General features: G+C 45.3%; 1 protein-coding gene across 1 annotated transcript in view; it reads left to right on the top strand.

Moving 5' to 3' along the window:
• Nucleotides 1-354: 354 nt before the first annotated feature.
• Nucleotides 355-19,315, top strand: part of lats1 (large tumor suppressor kinase 1) — a 64,540-nt gene continuing 45,579 nt past the window's right edge. The window contains 7 exon segments of the mRNA XM_085996769.1: nucleotides 355-449; nucleotides 1,757-2,274; nucleotides 12,076-12,226; nucleotides 17,764-18,966; nucleotides 18,969-19,202; nucleotides 19,205-19,257; nucleotides 19,259-19,314. Of these exon segments, the coding sequence (XP_085852895.1) occupies nucleotides 1,882-2,274; nucleotides 12,076-12,226; nucleotides 17,764-18,966; nucleotides 18,969-19,202; nucleotides 19,205-19,257; nucleotides 19,259-19,314 (2,090 nt within the window). The 5' untranslated portion in view covers nucleotides 355-449; nucleotides 1,757-1,881.

Here is a 19,315-nt window from a genome sequence, read left to right on the forward strand (position 1 = left end):
CCCCCCCAGTCTCTCTCTCTTCCCCCGTCCCCCCCCAGTCTCTCTCTCTTCCCCCGTCCCCCCCCAGTCTCTCTCTCTTCCCCCGTCCCCCCCCAGTCTCTCTCTCTCTTCCCCCGTCCCCCCCCCAGTCTCTCTCTCTTCCCCCGTCCCCCCCCAGTCTCTCTCTCTTCCCCCGTCCCCCCCCCAGTCTCTCTCTCTTCCCCCGTCCCCCCCCAGTCTCTCTCTCTCTTCCAACAACAACATGCCCTCAAAAAAACCGCCGGCCACTCCAGCTAGTCCGCCATGTTTCTGTGAAGTTGAGCAGTGCAGGCACTCCCTCCTCCCGGCCTGAGGGGGTGCCACAGGCTGGAAACCCGGGCGGTCAGGGAGGCTGGAGATCTCGCGAGAGGAGGAGGAGCGGCGGCGGAGCGGCCATTGCGGGAGCGAAGACGGCTGGTTCCCGGGTGAGGGTGAGCAGCTGGGGAGACGGGGCGGTGCGGCGCTCCGCTTGCCTTTCTCCACCCGGCCAGGGGAGCGAGGGCAGTCGAGTGCCCGGGCCGGTTCACCGCTGGCGGCGTGCGGTGCGATGAGTTGGCAGGAAGAGCTGAGGCCAAAATGGCGGCGCCGGGCCGGGCCTCACACTGCTCCCTCCTTGATAGCCCAGTTCTTAAGCCTTTGTTGTTTTGCATTAATTGTAGATCTGGGTATGTGTGGAGAGGCATTGCTAATGAAAGATCTGCATATGTAGTTTGCTTTTATTTATTTACATATAAAGCCCCAGCCAGATGGTACGATTGAGCAGCCCAGAAATTATTTCTGATAGCCTAACCTTTCTGCGCATTACTCTGGAAGCGGCGACCTGTCTAGCACAGAAATGCTTTCCTGCAGGCGAGGATTGTCCCGGATTGAATCCCCGACCTGTGCTGCGTTAGTTGATCCTGAGGACAAGAAGCAGGCTTCAGTTGGCCTCTGGGTCCTTGGGTTATGTAGGGAAAAAATAAGCCACCGTTTCTACTAAAGAGAGTACAGAGGAGATTTACCAGGTTGCTGCCAGGACTGGAGAATTTTAGCTATGAGGAAAGATTGGATTGGCTGGGGTTGTCTTCTTTGGAACAGAAGAGGCTGAGGGGAGATGTAATTGAGGTGCATACAATTATGAGGGGCTTTGATAGACTGGATATGAAGGACCTATTTCCCTTAGCAGAAGGGTCAATAACCAGGGGGCATAGATTTAAAGTAATTGGTAGAAGGATTAGAGGGAAATTGAGAATTTTTTTCACCCAGAGGGTGGTGGGGGTCTGGAACTCACTGCCTGAAAGGGTGGTAGAGGCAGAAACCCTCATCACATTAAAAAAAAGTACTTGGATATGCACTTGAAGTGGGATTAGGCTGGATAACTCTTTCGGCCAGCACAGACAGGGTGGACCGAATGGCCGCCTGTGCTGTAATAAATTTCTATGATTCTGCTCCCGATTGCTATGCAGTAACCTCTGCTGGAAAGTATGAATATGTGGCAAGGATTGACACCCCAGGCAGGTTACCCGTTGCGATATGTCCGAGCAAGAGACGCTCGCTTCAGGAGAGAAAGTGAGAATTTGTTGGAAGCTAGAAATCATAATGTAATATTTGTTTATAGAAATGAGCTTGGCCTTTTGCCTTTGCACTTATTAGTTGAGTCTGTAACTCTCAGATAGTTGCTTACTTCTTTGTATGGTAAACATTTGTGTGATAACTATGTTGGGGTTAGTTTGTAACACTTAACGCAAGTTTTTTTTAGTTACAGGTAATTGGATCTTGCCACTACACAGATGAGCAGAGCATCAACACTGCAACTGATATTCTTGGATATCTAACGCATGAGCTGAGACCGCGCGTACCTTGCTAGAATTTCAGCCTATGTAAATGAGCCAAGAGTGGTTGGTTTTGTCTGACACTTTCATGAAGAGGGGGGAGAAGCCTGATGGTCATAGACAAATGAGGCCAAAAACATTCCCTGCCAGCAACTTTTCTGGGAGCAGCCGGCAGATGTTGCAGGAAATCCGGGAGAGTCTCAGGCATTTGCCTAAACCATCAGGAGATGCTGGGAGCACCGATCAAAGTATGATGAAACTGGGCGCAGAAGATTCAAGACAACAAGGACGGAATGCTCTTAAATTTGTGACTTACCAAAAAGCCCTACAGGAGATCCGAAATTCCTTGTTGCCATTTTCAAATGAGTACAGTTCGTCAGTCCGTGGATCCGCAGATGTAAGCAAGCAGATGTTACAGGACTTGGTGACTGCAGGGTTTGACGAGGTGAGATCTATTTAAAGGGAACACGTGGATTCAATCCACTTAGGCTGTGCAAACTATATTGCAAATGTCTTACAGATTGCCAATTTCCATTTTAAAACTTGCATCACAATGGGCCGAATCTTGATGGAAAAATAACAGCGTGTTAACGATGAATGCGTTACTAACGCGCAAATTGGCCAGCAAGTTGAGGAGATTGAGAGATGTGCCATGAGATACGAATCTTGCTGGACGATTTACGCCCCTCCGGCCTTTGCTTCGCACAAGCAGCATCTCGCCTTTAGCCTCCCTGTTATATTTAAGAACTTGCTGGATTTGCACATTAATTGCCCATTAACGCGCCACAGAAAGTTAGGGCTGGCAATTAAGAGCATAAGCACACTTTTAACATTCATGAACTCATCAACCTCTCTAGCTCAGAAAGGGAACAATTTAAACTGTTCAGTCTCATTCCTACCTGTAGTAAAGTGTTCCTCGAGATTTTAAAATTTTTCAATTTTTTTCTTACTTTTCCTTTGTCATTTTTTCTCTCTCTCTTAATTCAGTCCTTCTTTCCCTCTCTTCATTTCTCATTCTGTACCTGATTTGACTCTAATTCATCTGATTTCCTTCTCTGTCATTCCTCTATTTCTGTCTCCATCCTTAAATCTCATTGGTTAAGGAGATAGACTGTTGGTCTCGCTGTTCATTAAGGTCTCAGATGCCCTCGCCACACCGTATTAGCTCGCACTTCCAGCAAGTTATGCCGCAAAATAATTTCAAGCTGTAGGATGCAGAAAAAAGTAACTAACTGCATACGTGGCAAGAGGCCTCGCTCCAGCAAGATTTGGCCCAATATGTACTATCAGTATATGAATAGCGCACGGTTAGTAATCTGAAGGCATGTTTACATTAAGTGAATGTCATTATTGCAGACAACGGTACTCCTGCAGTTAATAGAAAGACCTTTCAGCATCAGGGACATCTCTTTTCATGGGTATTGAGAGGTGTTGCTAGGCAAAGCTATTGTGCCAAAGACCCCTACTTAGAGTCATAGTCATAACGGCACAGAAGGAAGCCATTCGGCCCATCGAGTCCGCGCCGGCTCTCTGTACAGCAGTCCAATCAGTCCCATTCCCCCGATCTATCCCTGTAGCCCTGCAAGTTTATTTCCCTCAAGTGCCTAACTAGTCTCCCCTTGAAAACATTGATTGTCTCCGCTTCCACCACTTCCAGCGGCAGCAAATTCCAGGTCGCTGCGTAAAAAATGTTTTCTTCCCATCTTGCCCAAAACCTTAAATCTGACCAAAAGAAAATACTGCAGATGCTGGAAATCTGAAATAAAAACAGAAAATGCTGGAGATACTCAGCAGGTCAGGCAGCATCTGTGAAGAGAGAAACAGAGTTAACGTTTCAGGTCGATGACCTTTCGCCAGTTCGTAATAAGGTGGATGAATTAGCTGCGCAAATAGATGTAAACGGATATGATATAATTGGGATTACGGAGACATGGCTCCAGGGTGACCAAGGCTGGGAATTCAACATCCAGGGGTATTCAATATTCAGGAAGGACAGGCAAAAAGGAAAAGGAGGTGGGGTAACATTGCTGGTTAAAGAGGAGATTAACACAATAGTAAGGAAGGATATTGGCTCTGATGATGTGGAATCTGTATGGGTAGAGCTGAGAAATATCAAGGGGCAGAAAACATTAGTGGGAGTTGTATACAGATCCCCAAACAGTAATGCTGAGGTTAAGGATCGCATTAAACGGGAAATTAGAAACGCGTGCAATAAGGGCACAGCAGTTATCATGGGTGACTTTAATCTACATATAGATTGGGCTAACGAAATTAGTAACAATACTGTGGAGGAGGAATTCCTAGAGTGTATACGGGATGGTTTCCTGGACCAATATGTCGAGGAACCAACTAGAGACCAGGCCATCTTAGACTGGGTATTATGTAAGAGAAAGGATTAGTTAGCAATCTTGTTGTGTGAGGCCCCTTGGGGAGGAGCGATCATAATATGATAGAATTCTTCATTAAGATGGAGAGTGAAGTAGCTGACTCCGAGACTGGGATCCTGAATTTAAATAAAAGAAACGTAGAAGATAGGAGCAGTAGGCCATTCGGCCCCTCGAGCCCGCTCCGCCATTCAATGAGATCATGGCTGATAATCCAAATTCAGTACCCTGTCCCTGCCTTCTCCCCATATCCCTCGATCCCTTTAGCCTTAAGAAATATATCTAACGCCTTCTTGAATATATTTAATGAATTGGCCTTCACTGCCTTCTGTGGTGGAGAATTCCACAGGTTCACCAATCTCTGGGTGAAGAAATTCCTCAGAAGAAACTACGATGGTATGAGGCACGAGTTGGCTAGGATGGATTGGGGAATGTTACTTAAAGGGTTGATGGTGGATAGGCAATGGCAAACATTTAAAGATCGCATAGATGAACTACAGAATTTGTTCATCCCGGTTTGGCATAAAAACAAAACAAAAAACAACCGTGGCTAACGAGGGAAATTAGGGATAGCATAAGATCCAAGGAGAGGACATAGAAATTGGCCAGAAAAAGCAGCAAACCTGAGGCTTGGGTGCAGTTTAGGATTCAGCAGAGGACAAAGGGATTAAGAGGGGGGAAATAGAATATGAGAGTAGGCTTGCAGGGAACATAAAAACTGACTGTAAAAGCTTCTTATAGATATGTGAAGAGAAAAAGATTGGTGAAGTCAAGTGTAGGTCCCTTGCAGTCAGAATCAGAGGAATTTATAATGGGGAACAAAGAATTGGCAGACCAATTAAATACATACTTTGGTTCTGTCTTCACAAAGAAGGACACAAATAACCTCCCAGAGATGTCGGGGAACATAGGGTCTAATGAGAGGGAGGAATTGAATGAAATTAGTATTTGTAGGGAAATGGTGTTAGGGAAATTGACGGGATTGAAGGCCAATAAATCCCCAGGGCCTGATGATGTACATCCTAGGTTACCTAAGGAAGTGGCCCTAGAAATAGTAGATGCATTGCTGATCATCTTCCAACATTCGATGGAATCTGGAACAGTACCCATGGATTGGAGGGTAGCTAATGTTACCCCACTATTCAAAAAAGGTGTTAGAGAGAAAACAGGGAATTACAGACCGGTAAGCCTGACATCGGTAGTGGGGAAAATGCTAGAGTCCCTTATAAAAGACGTAATAGCAGAGCACTTGGAACACAGTGACAGGATTGGACAAAGTCAACATGGATTTACAAAAGGTAAATCATGCTTGACTAATCTACTTGAATTTTTTGAGGATGTAACTGGTAGAATAGATAAGGGAGAACCAGTGGATGTGGTGTATTTGGACTTTCAGAAGGCTTTCGATAAGGTCCTGCATAAGAGATTAGCGTGCAAAGTTAAAGCACATGGGATTGGGGGTAAGGTACTGACTTGGATAGAGAACTGGTTGGCAGACAGGAAGCAAAGAGTTGGAATAAACGGGTCTTTTATAAGTGGCAGGCAGTGACTAGTGGGGTACCGCAGGGATCGGTGCTAGGACCCCAGCTATTCACAATATATATTAATGATCTAGACGAGGGAACTAGATGTAATATCTCCATGTTTGCAGATGACACAAAGCTGGGTGGGCGTGTGTGCTGTGAGGAGGATGCAGAGAAACTCCAGTATGATTTGGGCACATGCATGGCAAATGCAGTATAATGTGGATAAATGCGAGGTTATCCACTTTGGTGACAAAAACAGGAAGACAGATTATTATCTGAACGTCAATACATTGGGAGAAGGGGAAGTGCAACGACCTGGGTGTCCTTGTGCACCAGTCGCTGAAGGTAAGCATGCAGGTGCAGCAGGCGGTTAAGAAGGCAAATGGTATGTTGGCCTTCGTAGCGAGAGGATTCGAGTACAGGAGCAAGGATGCCTTGCTGCAGTTGTACAGGGCCTTGCTGAGACCACACCTTGAAGTATTGTGTGCAGTTTTGGTTGCCTTATCTGAGGAAGGATGTTCTTGCCATGGAGGGAGTGCAGCGAAGATTCACCAGACTGACACCTGGGATGGCAGGAATGACGTATGAAGCTGAGGCACTCCAGGCTGAAACATTAATGCATATGGCCTACAAGAGAAAAGTTGGGTTAGCAGCATTCTACCGTGCTTCATAATTTTTGTACCAAATGCAGCATTGACTAACCTCAATGATCATAGAGTTTTTTAAATTCCTCCATGAGCTGACCAGCAGTGCAGAAAGAGAGCACATTATCTGCCCAATATACGAGGGTTGCTAAATATAACAATAAGACCCGTTGTGTGTACAGGATACTACAATCCCACACATGTAACCAGCTGCATTTTCCATCTTGTAGGAAGGTAGACTGATGAGCACAGGAGGAGGCCAGACAGCCCCTCGAGCTTGCTCAGTGATGGTGAACCTTAGAGAATAGCTACTGTGAGCCCATAAATTGTTTAAGACTGAATGGAAGTATAGATTTTTAAATTCCTGTGCCAAGAACCTGTGCACTGACACTATGGGTCAGCTAATAGAGGAAGTTAAAAAACTCTTTACGATCATTGAAGTTAGTCAATGTTGCATTTAGATCAGGAATTGTGAAGCACAGTAGAACACTGCTGATTGAACTCATCTAACCGCTTTTTTGGATCAAGAACATAGGAACAGGAAGAGGCCAATCAGCCCCTTGAGCCTGTTCCATCAATTGGCTGAGCTGTATCTTAACTCCATTTACCTGGAGTTGATCCATATCCTTTGACACCATTACCGAACAAAAATCTATTGCTCTCGGTCTTGAAGATTTCAATTGACCCAACATCCACAGCCTTTTCGGGAAGAGTGTTACACATTTCCACTAGCCTTTCTGTGAAAAGGTGTTACCTGATTTCACTCCTAAATGGCCTAACTCTCATTTTAAGATTGTGTCCTCTTGTTCCAGGTTCCCCCACCAGAAGAAATAGTTTTTCTGTTTCTTCATACCCTCTCAGCCTTTTTCCATCCACAAGATCTCTTGGCCATTGTAATTTTTTTGGCTTCAATTTTCTATATTCTGTTTGATTTTCCTGTGTGTTATTCGCCTTTTTAAAATCTCACTTTAATTTCTGTACTAATCCAAGGAACTCCAGCCAGTCTGTACCCTAATCATCTCCTGTTTGAACATTTCCTATTTTTTGTGCACTCTGCCAACTTTTCTGTCTGGCTTATCTGGGCTAGTTCCCTTTTTTATCTCACTGAAATAGCTTTTTCCAGTCTTTGACTGTTCCCCCTCTTTTTTTGATTTTTATTTCATACTTATGTCATGGTCAGTGTTTTCTACACATTCACCACCCTTACAGTCCCTACTTACCACAGCCCACAGTGTCAGCTGTGGCTCAGTTGGTAGCACTCTCGCCTCTCAGTCAGAAGGTTGTGGGTTTAAGTCCCACTCCAGAGACTTGAGCACAAAAAATCCAGGCTGACACTCCAGTGCAATGATGAGGGAGTGATGCACTGTCGGAGGTGCCGTCTTTCGGATGAGATGTTAAACGTTAAACTGCTCTCTCGGGTGGATGTAAAAGACCCCATGGCACTATTTTGAAGAAACATAGAAGATAGGAGCAGGAGTAGGCCACTCAATGCGATCATGGCTGATCATCCAAATTCAGTACCCTGTCCCTGCTTTCTCCCCATACCCCTTGATCCCTTTAGCCTTAAGAAATATATCCAACTCCTTCTTGAATATATTTAATGAATTGGCCTCTACTGCCTTCCATGGTAGAGAATTCCACAGGTTCACCATTCTCTGGGTGAAGAAATTCCTCCTCATTTCTGTCCTAAATGACTTACCCCTTATCCTTAGACTGTGACGCCTGGTTCTGGACTCCCCGACCATCGGGAACATTCTTCCTGCATCTAGTCTGTCCAGTCCTGTCAGAATTTTATAAGTTTCAACAAGATCCCCTCTCATTCTTCTAAACTCCAGCGAGTATAAGCCCAATCGACCCAATCTCTCCTCATACGTCATTCCTGCCATCCCAGGTATCAGCCTGGTGAATCTTCGCTGAACTCCTTCCATGGCAAGAACATCCTTCCTTGGATAAGGCGACCAAAACTGCACACAATACTCAAGATGTGGTCTCACCAAGGCCCTGTACAACTGCAGCAAGACATCCTGTACGCAAACCCTCTCGCTACAAAGGCCAGCATACCATTTGCCTTCTTAACCGCCTGCTGCACCTGCATGCTTACCTTCAGCGACTGGTGCACAAGGACACCCAGGTCTCGTTGCACTTCCCCTTCTCCCAATATATTGCCATTCAGATAATAATCTGCCTTCCTGTTTTTGACACCAAAGTGGATAACCTCGCATTTATCCACGTTATATTGCATCTGCCATGCTTCTGCCCAATCACCCAACCTGTCCAAATCATCCTGGAGTTTCTTGGCATCCTCCTCACAGCACACACTCCCACCCAGCTTTGTGTCGTCTGCAATCTTGGCGATATAACATCTTGTTCCCTTGTCCAGATCATTAATATACATTGTGACTAGCTGGGGTCCAAGGACCGATCCCTGCGGTACCCCACTAGTCACTGCCTGCCACTTGGAAAAAGACCCATTTATTCCAACTCTTTGCTTTCTGTCTGCCAACCAGTTCTCTATCCAAGTCAATACCTTGCCCCCCAATCCCATGTGCCTTAACTTTACACGCTAATCTCTTACGCGGGACCTTATTGAAAGCCTTCTGAAAGTCCAAATACACCACATCCACTGGTTCTCCCTTATCTATTTTACCAGTTACATCCTCAAAAAATTCCAGTAGATTAGTCAAGCACGATTTACCTTTTGTAAATCCATGTTGACTTTGTCCGATCCTGTCACTGTTTTCCAAGTGCTCTGCTATTACATCTTTTATAATGGACTCTAGCATTTTCCCCACTACCGATGTCAGGCTTACCGGTCTATAATTTCCCGTTTTCTCTCTACCACCTTTTTTGAATAGTGGGGTAACATTAGCTACCCTCCAATCCATGGGTACTGTTCCAGATTCCATCGAATGTTGGAAGATGATCAGCAATGCATCTACTATTTCTAGGGCCACTTCCTTCCCGTCAATTTCCCTAACGCCATTTCCCTACAAATACTGATTTCTTTCAGTTCCTCCCTTTCATCAGACCCTATGTTCCCCGACATCTCTGGGAGGTTATTTGTGTCCTCCTTTGTGAAGACGGAACCAAAATATGTATTTAATTGGTCTGCCATTTCTTTGTTCCCCCTTATAAATTCCCCTGATTCTGACTGCAAGGGACCTACGCTTGACTTCACCAATCTTTTTCTCTTCACATATCTATAAAAGCTTTTACAGTCAGTTTTTATGTTCCCTGCAAGCTTACTCTCATATTCTATTTTCCCCTTCTTAATTAATCCCTTTGTCCTCCTTTGTTGAATCCTAAACTGCTCCCAATCCTCAGGTTTGCTGCTTTTTCTGGCCAATTTCTTTGTCCTCTCCTTGGATCTTATGCTATCCCTAATTTCCCTTGTTAGCCACGGTTGAGTCACCTTTTTTGTTTTATTGTTATGCCAAACAGGGATGAACAAATTCTGTAGTTCATCCATGCGGTCTTTGAATGTTTGCCATTGCGTATCCACCGTCAACCCTTTGAGTGACATTCCCCAATCAATCCTACCCAACTCGCGCCTCATACCATCATAGTTTCCTTTATTTAAATTCAGGACCCTAGTCTATGAGTCAACTACTTCATTCTCCATCTTAATGAAGAATTCTATCATATTATGATCGCTCTGACCTAAGGGGCCTCGTACAACAAGATTGCTAATTAATCCTTTCTCATTACATAATACCCAGTCTAAGATGGCCTGATCTCTGGTTGGTTCCTCGACATATTGGTCCAGGAAACCATCCTGTAAACACTCCAGGAAATCCTCCTCCACATTATTGTTACTAATTTGGTTAGCCCAATCTGTATGTAGATTAAAGTCACCCATGATGCCTACTGTGCCCTTATTGCACGCTTCTTTAATTTCCCTTTTAATGCCATCCCCAACCTCCGCATTACTGTTTGGAGGTCTATATACCACTCCCACTAATGTTTTCTGCCCCTTGGTATTTCTCAGTTCTACCCATGCAGATTCCACATCATCAGAGCTAATAGCCTTCCTTACAATTGTGTTAATCCCTTCTTTAACCAGCAATGCTACCTCACCGCCCTTTTTTGCCTATCTTTCCTGAATATTGAATACCCTTGGATGTTGAGTTCCCAGCCTTGGCCACCCTGGAGCCATGTTTCCGTAATCCCAATCAAATCATATTCGTTTACCTCTATTTGCGCAGCCAATTCATCCACCTTATTACGAATGCTCCTCGCATTAAGACACAAAGCCTTCAGGCTTGTTTTTTTCACGCTCTTAGAGCTATTAGAATTATTATTTATTGTGGCCTTGTTTGATTTAAACCGTTGATTTCTCTGACTGCCACTTTTGTTTTTCTCCTTCCTATGTTTTGCTTTTATCCTCGTTTCCCTTTCCTTTGTCTCCCTGCTCAGGTTCCCAACCCCCTGCCATTTTAGTTTAAACCCTCTCCCAGAGCACTGAAGAAGAGCAGGGGAGTTATACCTGGTGTCCTTGCCAATGTTTATCCCTCAATCAATATTTAGCCCTCAATCAACATTACTAAAAAACGATTAGCTGGTCATTATCACATTGCTGTTCGTGGGAGCTTGCTGTCACGTTTCCTACATTATAACAGTGACTACACTTCAAAAGTACTCCATTGGCTGTGAAGTGCTTTGGGACATCCGGTGGTCATGAAAGGTGCTATAGAAATGCAAGTCTTTTCTTTTAATTTGAAAAGAGGTGAATGAGAAGGAACTTCCTAGAGGTATATAAGGCACTGGCTGGAATAGAGAAGGTTAATCCTGAGTGATATTTCAAAGCCAGACCATGACTGCAGGATAAGGGATTCAGGCTTGAACTGGTAAAAGGAAAATTCGGGACTGATCTCGAGAAGCAGTTCTTTACACTAATTAATACCTGGAATGGCCTTCGGGTAGGGGAGTGGTGGCAAAAACATGACGCATTCAACAGGTACTTGAGTACAACATGGGGGAGGGGGACCGTTTATCGATTTCTGTGGAAGGGTGATCCAGATGGGCCAATTGGTCTCCCTCACCTGTACTTAGCTTTGTAATTCTTTGTGTATGATCTTGTGATCGCTCCACTCACAAATGCACAAATGATATCTTGTGTCGCAAACTATGTTGAGTCCTGTGAAGTTTGTGAAAGAAGTGAGTGAGTATCTGAGAATTTTTGTGACCTGATGCGCTATCAATTACTCATAAAAGACTGAGAGTTAAGAGAGTAACTAAAGGCTTTTATTAACAAAAGAATGAAGGTCTGCCTCGAGTGGTCGACCGGTCCAGAAATACAAAGGGCTGGGGAGCAGTCACCTTTATACTAGGACTTGTGGGAGGAGTCAGCCGAGGCATGTACACAGTGGAATACAAACAGTGGTTTACCACATGACCAAAATGTAGTGATGCAAAAAGGTGGACTCCATAACTCCATTTATTAAAAAAAAAGAAATGCCCTGTGAGAGAATCTGAGCTATAGGCAGTGATCGCTATTGCTGGCTATGTTTTAATATATTTGCACTTTTTATTTCTTGTATCCATGGAACCGAATACTAAATATTTTAATTTTTTATCTATTGATAAAGTCACTGACGACATGAAATGTTTTACTGGTTTTATTACTGTTACGAAATCTAACGCTGTTTTAGATGAAATGTGTACTTCACTAACTGCATTTCATCATTTGTAGGACATGGTAGTTCGAGCTCTCAAGCAGACCAACAGCCGCAGTATAGAGGCTGCGATTGAATACATCAGTAAGATGAGCTACCAGGATACGCGGCGAGAGCAAATGGTCGCTGCAGCCGCAAGACCGGTGAATGCAAGCATGAAAACATCAGGTATGCCGCACTGAAATATTACGTAGCCTCTGACTCATTCATCGCTAACATATCATTCGTACCCCTGTCTCTGGCTCTTTTCACACACTTGGCTATTGATTCCTGTTGCGGCAACAGCATCCTTTTGCATGTGTCCAATTTTCGGACGATTTTAAGGGGTCACTATGATTAGGGCTTGCATTTCTCCCACTTGTCAAAACCTGACTTTTGTATATTGTAGGGATTTTTTTTGGCATTTCCACTGCTTTGGATTTTAACAGCATCTTGTCATTATTTTACCAGGCTATTGTAGGGACAGGGCAACAGGCACATGGGAACACCATCACCTCCAAGTTCCCCTCCAAGTCACACACCATCCTGACTTGGAATTATATCGCTGTTCCTTCATCATCACTGTGTCAAAATCCTGGAACTCCCTCCCTCCCTAACAGCACTATGGGAGTACCTTCACCACATTGACTGCAATGGATCAAGAAGGCTGCTCACCACCACCTTCTTGAAGGCAACTAGGGATGGGCAATAAATGCTGGCCTTGCCAGTGATGCCCAGATCCCATGAATGAATAAAACAAAATGTTGCCTTTCATGTTTGGTTCTGTGCATTTGTACTGATCAATTTAGCCTTGTGCATCTTGTCAGAAGCTCAGTTGTAGGTTCAGCAACATTGCTGCACTTCAAATACTGTACAGCAGCATCTGCTTTTTTTTTGTCCTTTTAACATATTAGTGGGTCTCCTGTGCTTGAACCACACATGCAGCCTTGGAAGGCAAGAGAGCATAGCGTTTTGGGTGGTACACTGAACCCTAGCATCTACACAATCTCAGCCCACTAGTTAGAAATAATGTTCACTGGGTTTCTTTTCAGGAGTGGGACTAAAAATACAAAATTCCAGATATATATTGGCCGATTGTGTTCTAAAATGATCCAATCCAGTACTTAAAAGCAAAGATATATTTAACTGTTGTGGAATCCTTTTTCCCCGCCGCAGGATGACTCCATAATGCTTCAGTCATTTGTGTTTATTTAACTGGAATTTCCCTGCTGAGGTTGGCCTGTTTTGTAAAGATGTTGTCTGAGCATGTAGGAGATATTCATGGTAAATCCTTTCTCTCCAGAAAGCAAGTGCACCTCCTATGCTTTGTACAAAGCTTATTGGTACCTGGAGGAGGTTGAGCTGTGGAGGAGAGTGCAGAACTAGGGGCAAAATCAGTTTAACTACATGCATTTAATCTTTGGGCAATTGATTTCTCTCCAGCTGTCTGTTTTAAGAAGTGATTTATTTCCCAGATATTAAACACAGCTATTGCAGTGACTAAACTTCCAACAGGAACATTAGGTGGTGGAGTGGGTTAGCTCCACTGCATTACCTAGTTTGTCTGTTTGAATTTTACCCAGTGTCTGAAGGCTTCCCCTGTGTCTGCACCTCTGGTACAAGCTGATGGGATGAAAGTCTCTCCTCCGCCAAGTTCAAAGTCTACTTCCTATTGGGCATGCATCCACAACTAAACTGCTAATGATAGCAAAATACTGCAGATGCTGGAAATCCAAAATAACAACACAAAATGCTGGAAAAACTCAGCAGGCCAGGCAACATCCGTGGACCCCTTCCAGGCCGTCGTCTTATCGTGTCCACGGACAGTCTATACATAGCCCAGCCAGAACTGGACACATTTTTGCGCCTTGTTGTTGGATTCGGCAAGATCTGCAACAGTGCAGGGTTCCTCTAACGATGGGCATTGCAGGAGATGTTGCATAGTCTGTGCCTCAGTTCCACATTCACAAGTTGTCGTGCTGGTTGAATATCCCCATTTGCTTAGTGACACCTTTTGAGCAACCTACACCGGTCCTAAGTCTGTTAAGGCACTTCCAGATTGCCCAGTTGCAGTTAGCTCCTGGGGGAAGGCTTTCATCAGGTAAAATTTCCATCGCTGGGGGTTGTTCAAGACTGGCGAGCTGGTCTTTCCACAAGGCGATGTGGGCTTCAGATGAGGTTGATTGTAATGGAACAACACTGTTCATGAAGCTCTTCCTTGACTTTAGGCGGCTGGGTGTAGGTGTATGACAATGCAGAGGGTGCCTCTCATCTGATGTTTGACGGAGTCGCTCTTTCTTGCTGGCTACCGTTCTTCTTATATCGGGGGAGCGATACCCGCCAGGATATATAGGCTGTTGGTCCTGTGATAAATTGGCAGCTTGCATTCAGAACGGCATCCATCTTCTTGGCATAAGTAGACCTTTCCCATGCAGGGCAGGCGTATTCGGCAGTGGAATAGCAAAGAGCAAGTGCACTGGTTCGCAATGTTTTCGGGCTTGCTCCCCATCTTGTGTTAGTGAGCTTATTCAGGATGTTGTTTCGTGCGCTCACTTTTGCCTTTGTCTTCTCGATGTGGTTCTTGAAGGTGTCATCGGTCAAGGGTGACTCCTAAGTAGATAGGGTGCTCGCAATGCGTCAGTGTTGCTCCACACCAGGTTACTTTCAACTGGCGTTTGGCTTCACGGTTTCTGAGGTGGAATGCACAAACTTGCGTCTTTGATGGGTTTGCGCGAAGGTGGTTTTCTTCATAGTAGGATTTTAGTCCCTCCAAGGCCTCAGAAAGCGTTTTCTCCACGGTGTTAAAATCAGTGCTTTGGGCAGTGACACATAAGTCATCATCAGCATATATAAAACGGCATGTGACACCGTCTATAGGTTGGTCATTCGTGTAGATATTGTACAGCAGCGGTGCAAGGACGCTTCCCTGAGGAAGACCATTCTTCTGAATACGCCACCTGCTGCGCTTCCCACCTAGTTCAACATAGAACCAGCGATTCTGAAGCATGCTTTCTAACAGCTCTGTGAAGTGAATATCTTTTGTCATCTCTAGAATCTTGCAGAGGAGATGTCTATGGTTCACTGTATCGTATGCTGCTGACAGGTCTACAAAAACAGCACCTGTTACCATCCCTTGCTCAAAACCATCTTCGATGTGTTGTGTGAGGTTGAGCAGTTGGCTTGTTGTTGATTTGCCGGGGCGGAAACCTGCTTGCTCTGGAATGATCTTCTCATCTACAGTTGGTGCTATCCTATTGAGTATCAGGCGTTCAAACAGCTTATATGTGTGGCAAAGCAGTGAAATTGGCCGAAAACTCTTAGGATCTGAGGGATCTTTTCCAGGCTTTAATAGTGCTATTACAAGTGCCTTCTGCCAGATATTAGGTGGCTTGTGTGTTGCCAGACAGTGGTTGAACAATTGTAGGAGCCACTTCTTTGCTTGCTGTCCAAAATGCTTTATCTGCTCCGTTGCTATGTTGTCAAGACCAATTGCTTTCCCGTGTTTTAGATTAGATGTACCAGTTTCCAGCTCTTCCATGGTGAATGGTCTAGTGAAGCCAGGATCATCGCTGTACTTCTTCCTATCTAGTTGTGCTCTTGGTTGTTTCTTGTTGATTTTTCCATTTAGGAGCGATTTACTTGTACTTCTCGCAATCTAGTATACTGTATTCGCTGCTCACGATGTGGTGTCCTCTACATTGGGGAGACCAAATGCAGATTGGGTGACCGCTTTGCGGAACACCTCCGTTCAGTTCGTAAGGGTGACCCCGAGCTTCACCGCCCCATTCCCACTCGGACCTCACCGTCCTCGGCCTCTTGCATTGTTCCACGGAAGCTCACCGTAAACTCGAGGAACAGCACCTCATCTTCCGATTAGGCACTTTACAGCCTTCCGGACTCAATATCGAGTTCAACAATTTCAGATCATAACCCCGGCCCCCATTACATTTTTACTTATATTTTTTATCCACACCTTTGTTTTGGCCTTCCCCCCCCCCCCCCCCTTTTTTTCTCTCTCCCACATGGTTGCTATCTCCCATTCTGCCAGCGCATTTCACACCCAATCTAGAGCCCTCTTTTGTCTCCACTGGTCCTAGCACCACCTTGTCTCGTTTTGAATACCTCTTAATGTCTCTTCACTTCTCTTTTGTTCTCTCCCAGCCTGGCCTCTTAATCTATTTCATTTCCTGTGCTTCTTTAGTCTTGAGAAAGGGTTCACTCAATGTTGACTCTATTTTCTCTCCACGGATGTTGCCTGGCCTGCTGAGTTTTTCCAGCATTTTCTGTTATTTTAAACTGCTAATGATCAGGGTAGCCTGGGTGGATTTAGGAATGTTGGCCCCTTAGAGACAGTAAATGATTTAATGATCTGTAAACAGAACATAACAACAGGAGGAGGCCTTTCAGCTCTCAAACCTGTTCCGCCATTCAGTGAGATCACAGCTGAACTATATCTTAATTCGTTCTACCAGCCTTGGTTCCATAACCCTTAATACCCTTGCCTATCAATCTCAGTTCTGAAATTTCAAAGAACCTGCTGTGCATTTCCAGCATCTTGTTTTTTAATTCCTATTTCCAGCATTTTCATTTTTTTAAAGCTTTATTCACATCAGGTATTTACTGAGCTGTCTTGCCTCACCGTAGCTATGTGAAAGGTTAGGGGTGAGAGCTAGGTATTATGAGGCAGCTGGGGGCTAAAGGCTAACCACAATTAGCTGTTTATAAATACTTTAAATTACCCAAGTTTTACGAGTCTAGCATATTTTTGCTCATGTATTAAAATAATTATCTTAAGATATCCCAAATCCTGGATAGATTTGCTATGGAATTTAAATTCTCTGGCAGCAGAATTGGGGGTTGGCACAGAAGTTGGCCATGAATAGTGTGGAATTCTAGGGGACTTGCTCATAGTTGAGCCCAAGCTAGCAATAACTTAGCAGTCTTTCACAGACAGTGACTAGTCTGAGAAATTGAACATTTTAGCAATGTTGTTGAGGTTAAGGCATATTATTTGAACAAGTAGACCACAACAATGACTTGCATTTATATAGCGCCTTTAATGCAGTAAAACATCCCAAGACGCTTCACAGGAGCGTTATCAAACAAAATTTGACACCAAGCCACATGAAATATTAGGACAGGCAAACAAAAGCTTGTTCAAAGAGGTAGGATTTAAGGAGCGTCTTAAAGGAGGAGAGAGAGGCGGAGAGGTTTAATGAGGGGAATGAGCTTAAGGCCTCAGCAGCTGAAGACACGGCCGCCAATGGTGGAGCAATGAAAATCGGGGATGTGAAAGAGGCCAGAATTGGAAGAGCGCAGAGATCCCAGAGGGTTGTAGGGCTGGAGGAGATTACAGAGATAGGAAGGGGCGAGGGGGCCATGGAGGGATTTAAAATCAAGGATGAAAATTTTTAAATAGACAAAGCTTTACACTGCATTCAACTGTACTGCACATCACTTTGGAATGCTTGATTTTGACACTTGGGCCCCAGAGTGTTTCCCAGTTGTGATATTCTTCTCTTGATGAAATGATATTCAGCAGAGAATGGAAGTGAGCAGTATATTACAGTATTGTGAAGCTAACTGACAATTTAATATGTGAGGAGTAATAATCAGTCATATTTACCCTACTCTGCAAAATGTTATCTAATTTGACAAAACGATTTCTTGTTTAAATTACTGTTGTTACTTTACATTATAATTGTTTTATCTTTCTTCCAAAACAGGATCCAGCACAGTTCAGCAAACAATTAACCGGAGGCCAAGCTGGAAGGGTTCAAAAGAATCTTTGGTTGCACAGCGACATGGTCCATCACTGATGGAGGGCGTGGGATATCGAGCAGATAGCCCTGTCTCTCAGGTAGAAATTGGTCGGCCGTTGTCTTCAAGTTCTGGAATGACTGTGTACACCCAGAGCCATCCAGGGAATGGCCAGGGGCCTTTGGGAGCAGTGAACTCTCAGAGAGCAAACCCCCTGCCTCCGCTTCCAGTGAGGAGTGTAACCCCACCACCACCTCCACCCAGAGGACAGACTCCTCCCCCACGTGGCACCACTCCTCCCCCGCCCTCTTGGGAGGGGAGCCAGCAGCCAAAACGTTTCTCTGGAAACATGGAGTATATGATTACGCGGATATCTCCTGTGCCGCAAGGAGCCTGGCAGGATGGGTTCCCGCCGGCCAACCTCGGCGCTGCTTCTATGATGAATCCGCCACCTCAAGGCCAGAGAGGGATCAGTCCCATTCCACTGGGTAGGCAACCAATTATCATGCAAAACGCCGCCTGTAGTAAATACAACTACCCAGTGGGCAGAACGGGACACCAGAATGGATCGGCGCAACCAGATGGCTCTATAGGTGGACACTTTGTGCCACACCAAAACGTCATGGGAGGAAACACAGTGAGTCGTCAGCCACCGCCGTACCCGCACTCTCAGTCTAGCCAGCAGAGCCCCAGTGCCCTACAAATGCAAGCAGGTGGGGTTGCTGCTTCCGCCTACAGCAGCAGCCTGAATGGAAATGTTTCACAATCTGTCATGGTGCCAAACAGAAACAGCCAGAACATGGATCTTTACAACATCAACACGCCGACGATTGCGTCTTCGTGGCCACAGCCGCCTCCGTCTCAGCCCCAGTCTTGCGGTGGCGGCTCAGAGATGCCTAAATGGCACCCGCCTCAAAATCTGAACGCGCCTGTCCGCTCTAATTCCTTCAACAACCACCTCCTGTCCAGTCGGCAGCCTCATTCCAACTCCCAGCCCTCTGCCACCACTGTGACCGCCATTACACCTGCCCCCATTTTGCAGCCCGTGAAGAGCATCCGCGTGCAGAAACCCGAGCTGCAGACCGCCCTCGCGCCCACTCACCCTCCCTGGATGCAGCAGACCGGTCCTGTTCCCGAGGGTCCCACTCTGGCCGAAGCTCCGAGTTATCAGCACCACCTCCGCCGTACCCCAAGCACTTGCTTCAACAGAATCAGCCTGCCCCGCCGTACGATTCTGTGGCTAAAGCCAACAAAGATGAGCACGTGGCAAAACCGCCCACCTTACCAGTGGCTCAAAGCACAGAAGAGGACGAGCACGAGCACGAGAAGGCCACTGAATACGGGGAACGGTTTGACGCTGCAGAGAAGGAAAAGAAACAGATTACCACGTCACCTGTCCCGGTGCGGAAAACAAAAAGGACGAGGAACGGAGAGAGTCGCGAATTCAGATTTACTCCTCGGCAGGCCTTCAAATTCTTCATGGAGCAGCATGTGGAGAATGTGCTCAAGTCACATCAG

The sequence above is a fragment of the Somniosus microcephalus genome, chromosome 9 (genome assembly GCF_052327205.1).
Source record: "Somniosus microcephalus isolate GS21.2 chromosome 9, FLI_Smic_1.0, whole genome shotgun sequence".
Taxonomy (NCBI): Eukaryota; Metazoa; Chordata; class Chondrichthyes; order Squaliformes; family Somniosidae; genus Somniosus; species Somniosus microcephalus.